Source organism: Rousettus aegyptiacus, unplaced genomic scaffold, assembly GCF_014176215.1.
Source record: "Rousettus aegyptiacus isolate mRouAeg1 unplaced genomic scaffold, mRouAeg1.p scaffold_m13_p_8, whole genome shotgun sequence".
NCBI lineage: Eukaryota > Metazoa > Chordata > Mammalia > Chiroptera > Pteropodidae > Rousettus > Rousettus aegyptiacus.
In genome coordinates, this window is record NW_023416311.1 from 7,677,446 (window position 1) to 7,690,781 (window position 13,336).

At 37.4% G+C, this 13,336-nt stretch overlaps 1 protein-coding gene across 2 annotated transcripts in view; it reads right to left on the reverse strand.

Moving 5' to 3' along the window:
* The window catches only part of PARN (poly(A)-specific ribonuclease), a 137,079-nt gene that overhangs the window by 79,030 nt on the left and 44,713 nt on the right, over positions 1-13,336 (reverse strand). For both annotated transcript variants that reach the window (XM_036226344.1, XM_016129790.2), the window contains 3 exons: positions 10,025-10,080; positions 8,777-8,863; positions 5,511-5,585 (listed from right to left, as the gene is read on the reverse strand). In XM_036226344.1, the coding sequence (XP_036082237.1) occupies positions 5,511-5,585; positions 8,777-8,863; positions 10,025-10,080 (218 nt within the window). The remainder of the gene's footprint in view (positions 1-5,510; positions 5,586-8,776; positions 8,864-10,024; positions 10,081-13,336) is intronic.

Genomic DNA, 13,336 nt, shown 5'->3' on the forward strand with positions numbered 1-13,336 from the left:
ATGATAGGCCTAATCATGTAAATAATTACATTAAATGTCAATGGACTAAACACTCCAATTAAAAGTTGAAGTTATCAGAAGAGATAAAAAAGTAAGACCCAACTAAAAAAAATAGCAGGACCAACTATATGCTGTCTACGAGACATCATTTTACTTATACAGATAGGCTGACAGTAAATAGAAGGAAAAAGATACACCAACCAAATGAAAAACACAAAAATAAAATTAACTATAGTAATATCAGATAAAGTAGACTTAAAAACAACAGTATTATAAAAGATAAAGAGAGACATTTCATAATAACAAAGGAGTCAATTTATCAGGAAGACAAGACAATCATAAATATGTATAAGAAGTATGTTCAGCAAGATAGACCTTATGCTATAAAGCAAGAATCAGTAAATTTTAAAAGACTGCAATCTCTAATCACGACAGAATTAAATTAGAAACTAGTAATTTATAAGAGAGATCTAAGGAAACTCTAAGTACTTGTAAATTAAACAACATACTTCTAAATAATCCAGAATCAAAGGAAAAATTAGAAAATTTATTTAACTTAATGATAATGAAAAGACAACATGTAATTTGTGAGATGTACCTAAAGCAATGCTTAGAGGATATTTATAGCTTTAAATGCTTATATTGGAATTGAAAAAGCCAAATTCAATGATTTTAAGAATCTTGGCTATATACACGCTGTTGGCTGCGCATGAGGCCTTGTGAGCCCACAGAGGAGACAAAAAGTTCCAGCCCAAAGTGAAAACTGAGGCAGATGTGGAATCTGCCTCAGTGTTGAATGTGTGGAGAGTGGAAGCCCCACTGGATCCAGGTGTTTCGGCACCACACCTGACCAACCACTGGCCGGCCACTAAGCTATACTAACCTGGGGGTAACTTCTAGGAAGCCAGGCCTAAAAAAATTTTAGAAGAACTTTAAACAATCAATTACATAAAGTTCTACCTCAAAAAGCTGAGGGGGGGTGGGAGGCAAAGTAAACTCAAAGCAAGGAAAAGAAAGGAAAAAGAAAAAAAAAAGAAAAAAAAAGGCAGAAACCAATGAAATAGGTAAGAGCAAGCAACAGAGAAAACAAGATAAGCCAAAAGTTGTTTTTTTTAAAAAGATCAACAAAATCAGTAACCCCTCGCTAGAGTGATCAAAGAAAAAACGCAGACACAAATCACCAACATCACAAATGAAAAGCAGTTATTACCACAGATTCTGCAAACATTTAAAGGATAACAAAAAGCACAGCTGAAGTTCAGAGTTCCAAGCGGCCTTCTAGCAAATGCAGCGCCGAATAATCACCTCAAAAGAGTAGTATCTACAACTTATTTTAATATTTATCTGTTCAACACAATCAAACAAAAGCTGTGCTTCTCAAAGTCTGATTTAATATAAGCACTGAAGTGAAGCCAAGATCACCTCCCCCACGCCCCCATCCCAACAAATCATCCTGAACAAGCTCCTAAAGCATCATATCAGGAATTTAGACAACTACCTGAATTTAGGCTGGCTTCACAAAATAATTGTTCAGTTCTAACTCTTCTAAAAGTACATTTATCGATTCATAGGGTGCACCGGCCTAAATAAATGAAAAGGTTATTTGTCTCAAGCTGATAAGCACAGAGAAATGTCTTATAATGAATTTAAAGACACTCAAGACAAAGTCTAAATTTTGAGAGTATGACTAGAAAGTTCAACTACTTTCGAAATAATTTTGAGCTCTTTCCCCATTTAACAAAACTACATTAGAAATATAAATTCTTATATAAGAATGAGCTTATATAAGAATAAGAAAGGTGATTTCTTACTTGGCTACTCTGAAAAAAATTCTCAAATGATGAAGCTGGGTGATCTTCCCCATGGGCATCAAGTCCCACACTGGCTACTGTCTTATCTGAAGAGCCAGAGGGGAAGGAGGCTGACTCTAGGGCTTGTATGGCTCATCACTATCCGAAACCCCAAAACCACCAGGGGCTCTTACTTTCACGGCAGCAGCAAACAAAAAACAACAGGAATCAAAACACATGGTTGGCACTTGGTAGGAGGGTTTTAGTAATTCGTATAATAAGGTTTCCTAGAAAAAGAGAACTTTCATATGCAAGATGTTGACAATGATTTTTTAAAAATCTTGATTATAATTAGTATTATCAAAAGAAAATGACAGGTGTCAGTTAAAAAGTAACTCCTAAAATAAAAAATAGTTTGAAACAGAGCCAAAGAAGCCATTACAAGCTGCTATATAAATAGGCATTTAATGATTTTTCCAATGTTACATTATTGATCTAACAGGTCCTCTGCTTCCACAGAAATGAATGAGTAATTTGTTTAAGACAAAATTAATAGGATTTGAAACACATTAGAGGCTCTGGGTCTTTCTCAACCTTAGAATTACCACTATAAAGAACTTTACATTTTGTCTTTTTTTGGGAGCCAGGCTGCCCAAAGTCAGAGGAAGCCCCTCGCCTGAATATAGGAAGAATATAGGAACGACTCAGACCTGTAAAGATAAATGTCCTTCCTGACATTGCCCGGGGGCCTGAGGTTCCAGGAACTGGAGACAATAGTATAATCCTTTCAAAACAGCTAGCGCTTTGCTTACTGTACCAAGATAGATAAAGAAAGTTAAGAAGTTAAGACATCTTGTGATTAGGGTGATTAGGTAACTCCCGCCTAAAGCTACACGTTCCCTCCCTTAAACCTGCCCCTATATATGTAACCCCCCTACTTACAATAAACGAGACTTGATCAGAAAGCCTGTCGTGTCTCCATTCTTTGAGCCTCTTGTCCCCCTTCTCCTTCAGTCCTAGGACCTCCGTTGACTGTCCCACGGGCCGGGACAGTCTTTCAACAAAACAGCCGTATAATTTTAGAAATCACAGCAAAAGACCAGAGACCTTAGATGTATCTATCACGTGCAAGAGGCATTTCTAAGTCATAACACCCTGAATATTAGCTCAACAAATATTTAACATACACTCACTAATGTCAGACACCACTTCTTGAAGCACTGAAAACACAATGGTGAGCAAGAGATATGGTCCCTGCTCTCAAAGAGTTTACAGTCTATTAGAGAAGACCACCAAGCCCCGTGTGTCACAAAGGATGCCAGGCTAGCACAGAAAATGGGGTCTGGACCCGTGCGAAGGGAGCCAGAGAAGCAGATGTTCAAGCTGAGATGAGGAGGGAAGAAGGACACAGCCTGGAGGGGGGACATGGTTAAGGAAAAGATCACTTCTGCCAAAGAAAACTGCGGTCACAGGCACAGCACGTGCAAATGGCCAGGTATGTATTTTGAGAGTTGCCTTCTGTGTAAGAAAAGAGATGACAGTGGAAAATTAGACTTTGCTAGTAAGCTTGTACGACAGTCACCTACTTCTTGATCTAGGAGGAAGAAAGGTAAAAAGGCCACAATTTCAGCTTGGCCTATTCCTCATATGCCCATTCAAACACACGTTCACTTACTCAGGCCACAGCGTGTCAGGCACTAGAGGAGGAGTCGATGGCAAGTGAGGCAGATTCCCTCAGGGAAGAAACACACAGCCAGATGAGAGCGCTTCTGCCTGCCTGATTCTGAAATGCAGCGCCCTGAGTTCAGGTATCACTGAATAAAACGCAGAGCTTAAAAGCCACTGTTTGAAGAATCTTGCAATAGTAAGTAAGGGAGTAATCATTATTGGACATCAGATACGACACTCCACGCACACAAACAAGAAGTGTGCTTGCATTTCCAAGTAAATACTGCTAACTAGTGTTTTACAGATGTCAAAGCATTTTTACACTCGCTCATTTTTACTGTTTACAGCAAACTAAAGATGAGTTCAAGGGAGGCCAAGCAGGTATCTGAATGATCACCTGCCATTTGTCAGGCACCGCTTGTGGAGTGGCGGGCCCTTTAGTGGGGACTTAATATCCACGACCTCACCTCAGAGTTACTATCATCATCTCCCTCTCTCGAAGGCGGAACCTGTGGCTTAGAGAGGTTACATAACTTGCCCAAAGACACATGGCTGCCAAGTGGCGGAGGCGAGGCTAGTCCCCGGGTCAGTCTGACTCCAATGCCTGTGCACCTCCCTCCAGCCACTGCGTGGCTTCGATGCCGCCCCGGTCTGAACAGCGGAGGAGCTGAGTGTGACACTGAGCAGAGGAGGTGTGACCAGACTCCGGGGCAGGCGCCCTCGTTGGGTGTTCTTTCGGCCTCACTGAAGTCTCAGAAGAGTCTTAATCTCAGAGTCCCTGCCCACCACTTGAACTCATCTTTAGTTTTCTAATAACCTGGTCCCTTTGGAGTCCATCTAAACTGTCTTTCCAAAGATTGTAGAAGAACAGATCACAGAAATAAGCAAAATTTAAAAACTTTAACAAGCAACGTCATTCGCAGCCTGCATCCGATGCTATTCCTGATGTGTCATATGCTCATGAAGTATATTTCACCTTGAAATCTACTATTAAATAACCATAATAAAAGTTCAAAGCTATGTCAAGCTTTCTACACGTGTTCCCATGTAATCCTCGCATTAACCCTATGAAGTCCGTACTACCATCCTCGTTTTATGGAGATAAGCAGAAGCTTATCAAGGTTAAAGAACTTGCCCAAGGTCACACAACTATAGGGAGTATAACGGTACGATTCTAGAGCCTAAGCTTTTCATCTCTACAAGAGCCTAGATGCCTGTGATGGCCATATGATTTTAAAAAACACCAAAATCCTCTGATTTCAATGTGTATGTCTGTAGAAGTTTTCATATATAATTACTCATATAGTTACAGTATCAGAATTACATAGTTTTGGTAAGTGGCATTTTGGTAAAGAAAAAGAAGAAATTAATTAAGCATATTGCTAAAAAATTTTACACTTTTTACACTGTTAAGTACCAGGGAATTTGAAATCTATTTATATAAAACATGTAGCTTAACACTACATATTTTCTTCAGTTTTCTATTCAGTAACTTCTTTATCCTCCGAAAATAGAATGTTTTATGATGGTAAATATCAAAATTATTTAGGGTCCAACAAGAGATATGGTGCTCCATCTTTTTACAATCCCATTTTAAAAGCAAACAAAATATTTGTTTGGGGAAAAAAAAAAAGCATTTGATACAAGTATAATGGAATGATTAAATCACAAAATTTCTAAACCATGGGAAAAGTACAGAAACAAACAGGTCAATACAGATTATCACTTTTTGGTGTCCCCCATTTCTCTCAATTTGCTATTTATAATTCTAAAAGTAAATCTGCAACTCGTTTTAGAAAAAGTACAATGGGAGAGGATCAGAATGGAGCTAAGTGAAGAAAAAGGTAATATTATGCGGTATACTAATGAATTAATAAACTTGTCTCATTTTTTCTCAGCTACACATGACTTGCTAATTATTTCCTTTATTTTAGAGGCAACCTCAAAACAAACCAGGCAGCAAGGCTTGTGAACCAGCTGACTGCACCCAGGTGGTGGCGGAAAGCAAGCCCCACTCTAACGAATGCACAAAACAATGTCAAAAACGCTCACCGATTTGTACTTGTTCAGGCTGGCTGAGAGAAACAAACGCTGATGTGTCATCGATCCAGGATATCTGAATGTTACCTGTGATATTGAATTAAAAGTAAAGTGAACAGTTGCCCATTTAGATAGCTATCAGGTTTCATTTATACCTCTGATGTTTCAGTATACATGTTAATGTGAGAAGGGGTTCTGGTTTAAAATTTGATTACTATCTCAGTACTACGAAATGCAAAAATTTAAATCTACCACAGCAGTTATTTCAGTTAAAACTTTAAGAAAAGAGACAAATTGGGGGAGGGGGAGAGGGTGGACTTTAAAAATCTGTTTTAAAAGCAAAAGAAAGATCTTTCTGAATTAAATCCTGAGGCACTTCATCATTCAACCCAATCTCATGCCAGAGCTGGAGATTTTGTTCCTATCAAGATCGCCAACAAAAATCAGAGGCCACATAAGTTCGAAAACACAGTTCTTTCTTTTTAGAGACACAAACTTTGAAAATTATCAATGGTGTACATGAAATGAATCAATGTAGCAAGAAATAAGGAAACAATCAGTGTTGATCTCAAGGCCAGGTAAAGAAAACGGGTAGCAAAATGAAGGACAAGGAAAAAAAGGCATCAGAGAGAGAAAACCAAGACAGACTAATAGAGAAAAGAAAAACAGAGAGGGGCAGAAAGCAGTAGAGTAAAACAAAGGGATTTTCAGAGAGAGACAAATCCTCAATAAAGGCTAAATGCAAACAGAATGGAAAACAGCGCTGAGCAAAAAAAAGTAGTTCCGGGCAGTGGGGTAGGAAGTTGGACAAAACTCGGGGGGGAAAGCAGAAATCTAATTATGCTGCTCCCACTCTTTTTGAAAAAGTCCAGAAAGCTGAAATTTTTAAAAATGGGTGAACTCACTGGAATTTAACAATGAAAAAATGTTTTAATTCCAACTACAATTTTCGAAGGCCAGAAAGCTGCTTTGTTTCACTGTCACAGGAGAAAAACTCACTTCCTGCTGCATAGTGAGGTACCTGAATGACTTTCTCACAGAAAGTCACTTACGATTATTTTGTTACCTCTCTACCCTGTGTGTTTGTTGTCTTTGAGATACATAATAGCTACCATTTATTAAGCAGTTACTATATGCCACATACTATTCTAAACGTCTTCCATGGGTTAGCTCATTGAATCCTGGTGACATTCCTATGAAATAGGTGGTAGTATTATTTTCATTATTACCATTATTATCACCATCGCCATCAGCTCCAATAAGAAAACAAAAATACAGGTTACTTGTCCATTACCACACAGCTCATCTTTTTTAATTAAAATGAAAAAAAAAAAAAAAAGAATCCTACTCAGTGCATTCTATTTAATTTTGTCAATAAAAGTCTGACTACGCAGGGATAAGAACTTAACAATACAGATGAGAAACGACATCAAAAGCTTTCAAAAGAAATGAGCTGTAAGATTCAATTGCATTTCTAGATCTGTGTCTAAGTTAAAAAACAGAACTAGAATTTCAGAATTCAGACTATCTGTAAAGATTAGGATAACTTTCCACAAATAGACATGCTTTCACTCACTTTTCCAAAATTTAAGTATGTAGAGTTTTTTTCCTTACAAAAGCTAATATATGCTTATTTTAGAAAATACAGAAAGTATAAAGAAGAAAAAATTCTATCTAAAACATTTAGTTATCAAAGAACAACAAGTGTTGGCAAGGATGTGGAAAAAATAGAACTCTCATACACGGTTGGTGGGAATGCGAATTGGTACAGTCACTACAGAAAACAGTCTGGAGGTTTCTCAAAAAATTAAAAATGGATATGCCTTTTGACCCAGCAATTGCACTTATGGGTATTTACCCAAAGAAAACCAAAACAATAATACATAAATATCTATGCACCCCTATGTTCATGGCAGCACGATTTACAATATCCAAAATATTGAAGCAACCTAAATGTCCATCAACAGACAACTGGATAAAGAAGATATGGTTCATATATACAATGGCAAATTACTCAGCCACTAAAAAAATGAAATCCTACCATTTGCAATAACATAGATGGACCTAGAGGTTATTAGACTTAGTGAAATAAGTTGGAGAAAGATAAATACCGTATGACTTCACTTACATGCAGAATCTAAGAAACAAAAAGGAACTAACTAATCAAAAACAGACTCACAAATATGGAGGACAATCTGGTGACGGCCAGAGGACAGGAGTGTTGGGGGGGCTGGGAGAATGGGGTAAAGGGTTAAAGGAGCACAAATGAGTAGCTGATAGATGGTCACGGGGATGGGGAGCATGGCATAGGGAATGCAGTCAGCACTTATGTAATGGCTAAGTGGAGAGCCAGAGGAGGGAGCAAACAGGAGGACCGTTTTTATAAACTATATAAATGCCTAACCCATGTACTGTATACTTGAAACTAAAAATAAAATTTTTAAAAATTTAGAAATTAAAAAAAAACACACATTCAGTTGATAATAGCATGATACTTCATTTCAGTCTGATTTCTATATAAAGTTTTTTTTTTTTTTTAAATAACGTTATACAGGAATCCTACTTTGCATCTGCTTTTTACTCTAAATGTTAAAATATAAATAAATTCCTTGAAGTATTTCTTAAATGGCTACATACTGGTCTATTGAGGAAATACATAAGTATTTACTAAACATTCTTACTATTAGACATTTAGGTTTTTGCTGCCTTCACTTTATCCAAAAATATCCAAAGAGAACAGCCTAAATACTTCATTGTTAAAATCAATAAGCAATGCTGAAGACTTACACTCAGAATGGTCTTTATAAACGCTAATCAGAAAACTCTCCAATTTAACCTAATCATCTAACCTGATAAAAAGGAACAGAAACTACCCTCCCTCACACATATCACATATCTCGGTCCTCTCATGCATCTGTATTTTCTGTTTGGACTATTCAACGTTAAGGAGTATGCAACCAACTGCCCTTAACCTTAAAAATAATTTATCCTCAACCTAGACTTATTTACTGTGGTCAGCAGGAAGAGCAGTCAGAGTAATTGTATCTTGCCTTGCAAGGATTAATAACAGCACTCTATCGTACTATTAGAAATTCCTCAGAACATATTGGTACAAAGACAAGCAGTATGCCAAACCGCCCCCCAAATTCCATGACATTAAAACCTTGTGTGTTAATATTATTTTATGCCCCAACTAAAGCCTTCTACATAACTCTTGTCGCCTAGACCAAAAGAATAACGAAATCCTAAAAGTACATTTGTACTCGTGATTTACTCACCGAAGGCACTGAAAAGTTGGTAAAGGTCGCTGGTTTTCCATTCTTTGGGGAATGTCACATGGAGGACATGATCGCGCTTAGGTTGCACTACAGGACAAATTTTAGAAGAAAGGTTGATAGATGGAAAGTGAACAACACACCAGGGGTTCTGTGATGAAACTAAGCCCAAGCTAACTCGGGGAACCGTCCTGATTACCAGACGACTCCCAAGAGCATTCGTAGGAACGGCGGGATTCTGCCCTCTCAGCCTAGACCTCAGGCTCGGACACTTTATAGAACCAACGATAATTTGAACCCGAGCATTTCTATGCAGAAACATCTCTGCTCATGAAGTTCCTGCAGCAATTAAAGAAATAAACACGGCTGCTCTGTTTGATAAGTTTCACTAAACGTTTCACTTTCTCCTTTTAATTTAGTTGTTCACATGTTTATTTAGCTAAAAAAAAAAAAAAGATGCACTGTCCAAATTGAATGGACTAATGTAAGTAGATGCAGTCGTGAGTCATGATCTCGTGTTCGAATCCCAAACCCACCACTTAACTATTCAACTCTGAGCAAGAGACCTAACCACATTAGTCACTCATGGCTATAAACTGGGAATGACGACAGCTTGCAGAACTGTCGTGAGAATGATAGACTGAAATGTAGGTCTGACGGAAAGATGCAACAGTTCGTCCTCAAATCAGTATCACCGCGATGGTTATTTTCAGCGAGTGTAGTTCACCCATTTCTATATCCCTGTGGCATGTATTAAGGCAAATAAACCAAGGCCAGGAAAAGAAGAATGGGGCAAAGCAGATAAAGTAGAGGATAATCAGCAGAAGCAACCGCCTCTCAAATAAACTGACTTTCCAAAGTTTTCAATTAAAAAAAAAAAAAAATCAACCTACCAAGCTTAAATAATTGGAAAACAGAACTATTGTTACTGACATAGCTAACACATTTTAAAATACAGTCATGTTTATGGGGAATTATGAATTTAGAGTTTCGAGTGAAAAGAAATAATGAAGCTTTTTTTTTTTTTTTTTTTTAATTCGATTCATGCATACACTGGAAAATGAAGGAAAAAGATGAGTTAATCAAGGCCCAAGGGTACCATTAACTTGAGCATACTATTCATATCAACCAGAAAACCACTGCCTATTTTTAAGTGAATAAAGCTCTTTCTTCAGTAATACTTTTCCTCTTATCCCTTCCAGACCACACACTTAAATGTGCAGATGCATGAGAAAATAAAATTTCACTTACAGTCTGGTCCTTCCAAGTTTAGATAGGGGATATCCATGACTCTCATAAGAAATAACCTAAAAAAGAAAAGAAAAACAGGTAATGAATGAATTTCTATTAAAAAACCAAGAGGCATTTATTAAATTTTTGAAAATCTTCTTAATTAAATTCCTCTATTTAAAAAAAAAACTATTTGAAAAGCACTTAAGAGTCACTTCAAAGATTTTTCTCTAGGGTTAAAGATTTATCATAAATACAAAAACAAACTGTAGTATCATAACACCTACAACAGTTGCTGGCATTCAGTAGCTGCTTAACAAATATTAAATAAATGAAATTAGTAATCAGTTGAATGAAAGTCCTCTGCAGATCTGCTTTGTTAGTCCAGAGAAACTGACCCAACAAATACTACAGAGTGCTAAATATCTTACCAACTTATGAACAACTGTTCCTAAAATTGTAAAGGTAACTCCTATGATTGATATTTTGTGAGTTGAGAATGAATAACAGTGTAAATGTGTGTGTGTGTGTGTGTGTGTGTTTTACTGAAATACGAAGTCATTGGATGAAAGCTAATCTTATTGGGTGAATTGCACAGTCTAAAATAAGTGACCTGTGCTTGCTTCAGCAGCATATATACTGAAATTGGAATGACAAAATTAGTGACCACTCAGAAGCTCATGTCATTACTGTGATTTAAAACATTAAAAGTGCAAAGCAAAACAATCTCTAGTAAAGAAAACTATCACACTGACACAAACCATAGCAGTCATTTTATATATAACCTCTAAAACAAATACAAAGGCACTTAAATGGAGCACTTATAAATTACAGTGTTCTAGAATGCCATTCAATTTCCCCTTATTTGCAAGATTATGGACAAAACATCAGGAGTTCTTTTGTTTGTGAGATGATTTTAATGAGTTTTATTTAGAAAAGGACGTATTGTTGTGTATTTCTGGTAGAGACTGCATTATACAGCAAATTAAAAAGGCCATCCAAGTGCCCAAAAAGCAATTAGTTTGGCTTCACTGACCCACAATTAAGGCACATTGTTACCAGGCACTCAAAGCCAAGCAGGGCATGATTCAGTTAATGAATGGAGCCATCAGCCTGAATAACACCGCTCTGCTAACACTAGAGAAAAAGAAGTCATGGTCCTCTGCGGTTTGAGAGCTTGTGGCCTCGTCTGTGATTTAATAAACCAAATCCTATGGCTTAGAAACTAACTTTATTTTTAGTTCACTAATTCAGGCTCAAGGGCACTATTCTGGTTCTCGTAGCTATCTTCCCCAATTTAATCAATACTATCTACAATGCCAGAAGACAATAAGACATATGAGCGCCTAGCACGCAGGAGGTTCTCGATGGAAGTAACTATTACTACCGGAGCCGACCGGAACCTGGAAAGTTATTCCTGGGTTAGAAGGCTTAGTATTTTTATGCCTCGTGCAATTTTTAATTCTCCATTTAGTAAATTTAGAGATGGTCCCTGAATTCTAAAAACCAAATAAAAAAAAAAGTTAGCAAAACATATCGAACGCCATAAAAATTAAAATATTTTACACTACCTTCAACAGAAGAATAAAAATTGAATCAACAAGATGTTCACTGCTATACTCACAAATACATCAATATTCAAAATCAACCTCAAGATTTTAATGACTGGGAGTCAGTAAATTATAGTTCTTCATCTTTTCAACAGAACATTAAACGATCGAAGTAACTTCAAAATAACTTCTGAAAACTTCACAATGTGAAGAAATTGTGACACGATTTTAAGTTTTAAAAAAAGCACAAAAGTTTATACTATGATTACAGGTTTGGAAAATATTTATGTCATTAAACCAAGAAAAAAAATACCCCTCCCCCAAGAAAAAAAAAGCCAACGGTTGTGGGAAACTGAACTTTTTTTTCAAAATTGTTTTTACTGGTATTTTTTACATTTAAAAATAAAATAAATAAAGGTTACCCAGAACTGAGAGGCCCAGGGGAAATAACTAGAGACTTTCTCAGAGAAAGCCCAGCTGAAAATGCCAACTGAACCAACCTTATGCATCCCAAGTACCACCTCACCTACTGTGGAGGAGAGAAATATAAAGTTAAATCACAAGTTTTGAGTCTACGATTGCTTTACTTCTTCTTAAAAGAAATTTCACCTGAATTTTGAATATCATCTCTGCTTAAAATAAGTAAAACCTGACTCAGCAAAAACGCTCAAAAGTTTTTTTAAATTTAGTTAATTCTAGATATTATCTGGGTTGCTTACTTGATACTTAAACTAAATAGAAACCCCTTTCACAAATGAATTATTAATAGCACTTCTCACTCTCCCCCTAGGCCTCCATCCTCGTATCTGGGCTTCAGAGAGCACTGGATAGCCCCAAACCCTGACGACCACGAAAACCAACTCCATGTGTGACTTGGCAGGCTGCGCCTCTGAAGAGCGCCCTGCAATTGGGAAACCAACTCTAAAACTGTAGCTGAGCGTCTGTGGAACTGAACCAAAGTAAACTCTCCAGTGGCCTTCCAGCCCCTCATGCTGGGCTGCTTGCAAGCCACTGCTCCGGCAACATCCCTGCCCTTTTGAAGCATAATTAAAACATTTCACTGTATGCGTGCCTCATACACAATGGCTGTCAATGGGCTTCCGCGTACCCCCTGGCATGATTTGATAAAACACTTCACATATGGATCACTGGACTGGACGGTTTTCACTTTAACATGTGAGGAAATGCACTGGGCAAACAGAAATGCCGGTAAATACATGAAAAGACGTCCCTTCACTGTGAATTGCATTAAAGGACAATCTCTCCTGGAAGGCCTTTCACTAGCAGATATCAAAAAGGACACTCGGACCAATACTTCTGTGGAAAGTTCTTCCTATTTTAGTGAAGATTCAAAGTAGCTGCAGTTGGGTAGAGACGCTCAAGACTGTGCGAGAGTCTTGCCACATTCCTGCAAGCTTTCTGACGAACTGTTGTTTTAGCACTTTTTATCCAAAGAATTGACACTAACCCTGTCAAGACTGAAATTAAAATTCTCATTTGATACCATGGCCAAATTTATACTAGGATTCTATCCTAATAAACTGTGTAACTCAGGTTCACATTCTAGATGCCATAAAACATTTTACCCTTTCGACATTTGTCAGTTTTCCAATGTTATACAATTATACGACTGGCGATGCTGCTTATCTCGGCTCTCAAACACGTCTGGAAAAATTCAGGGGTAAAGCACAGCATACTCCAAGTTCTGCTGCTCAGCCTCTTAACAGGTACACGGCGCAGGCTGTGTACAAAACCCTCACCTCCAAGGAGCCACCCACCTCCG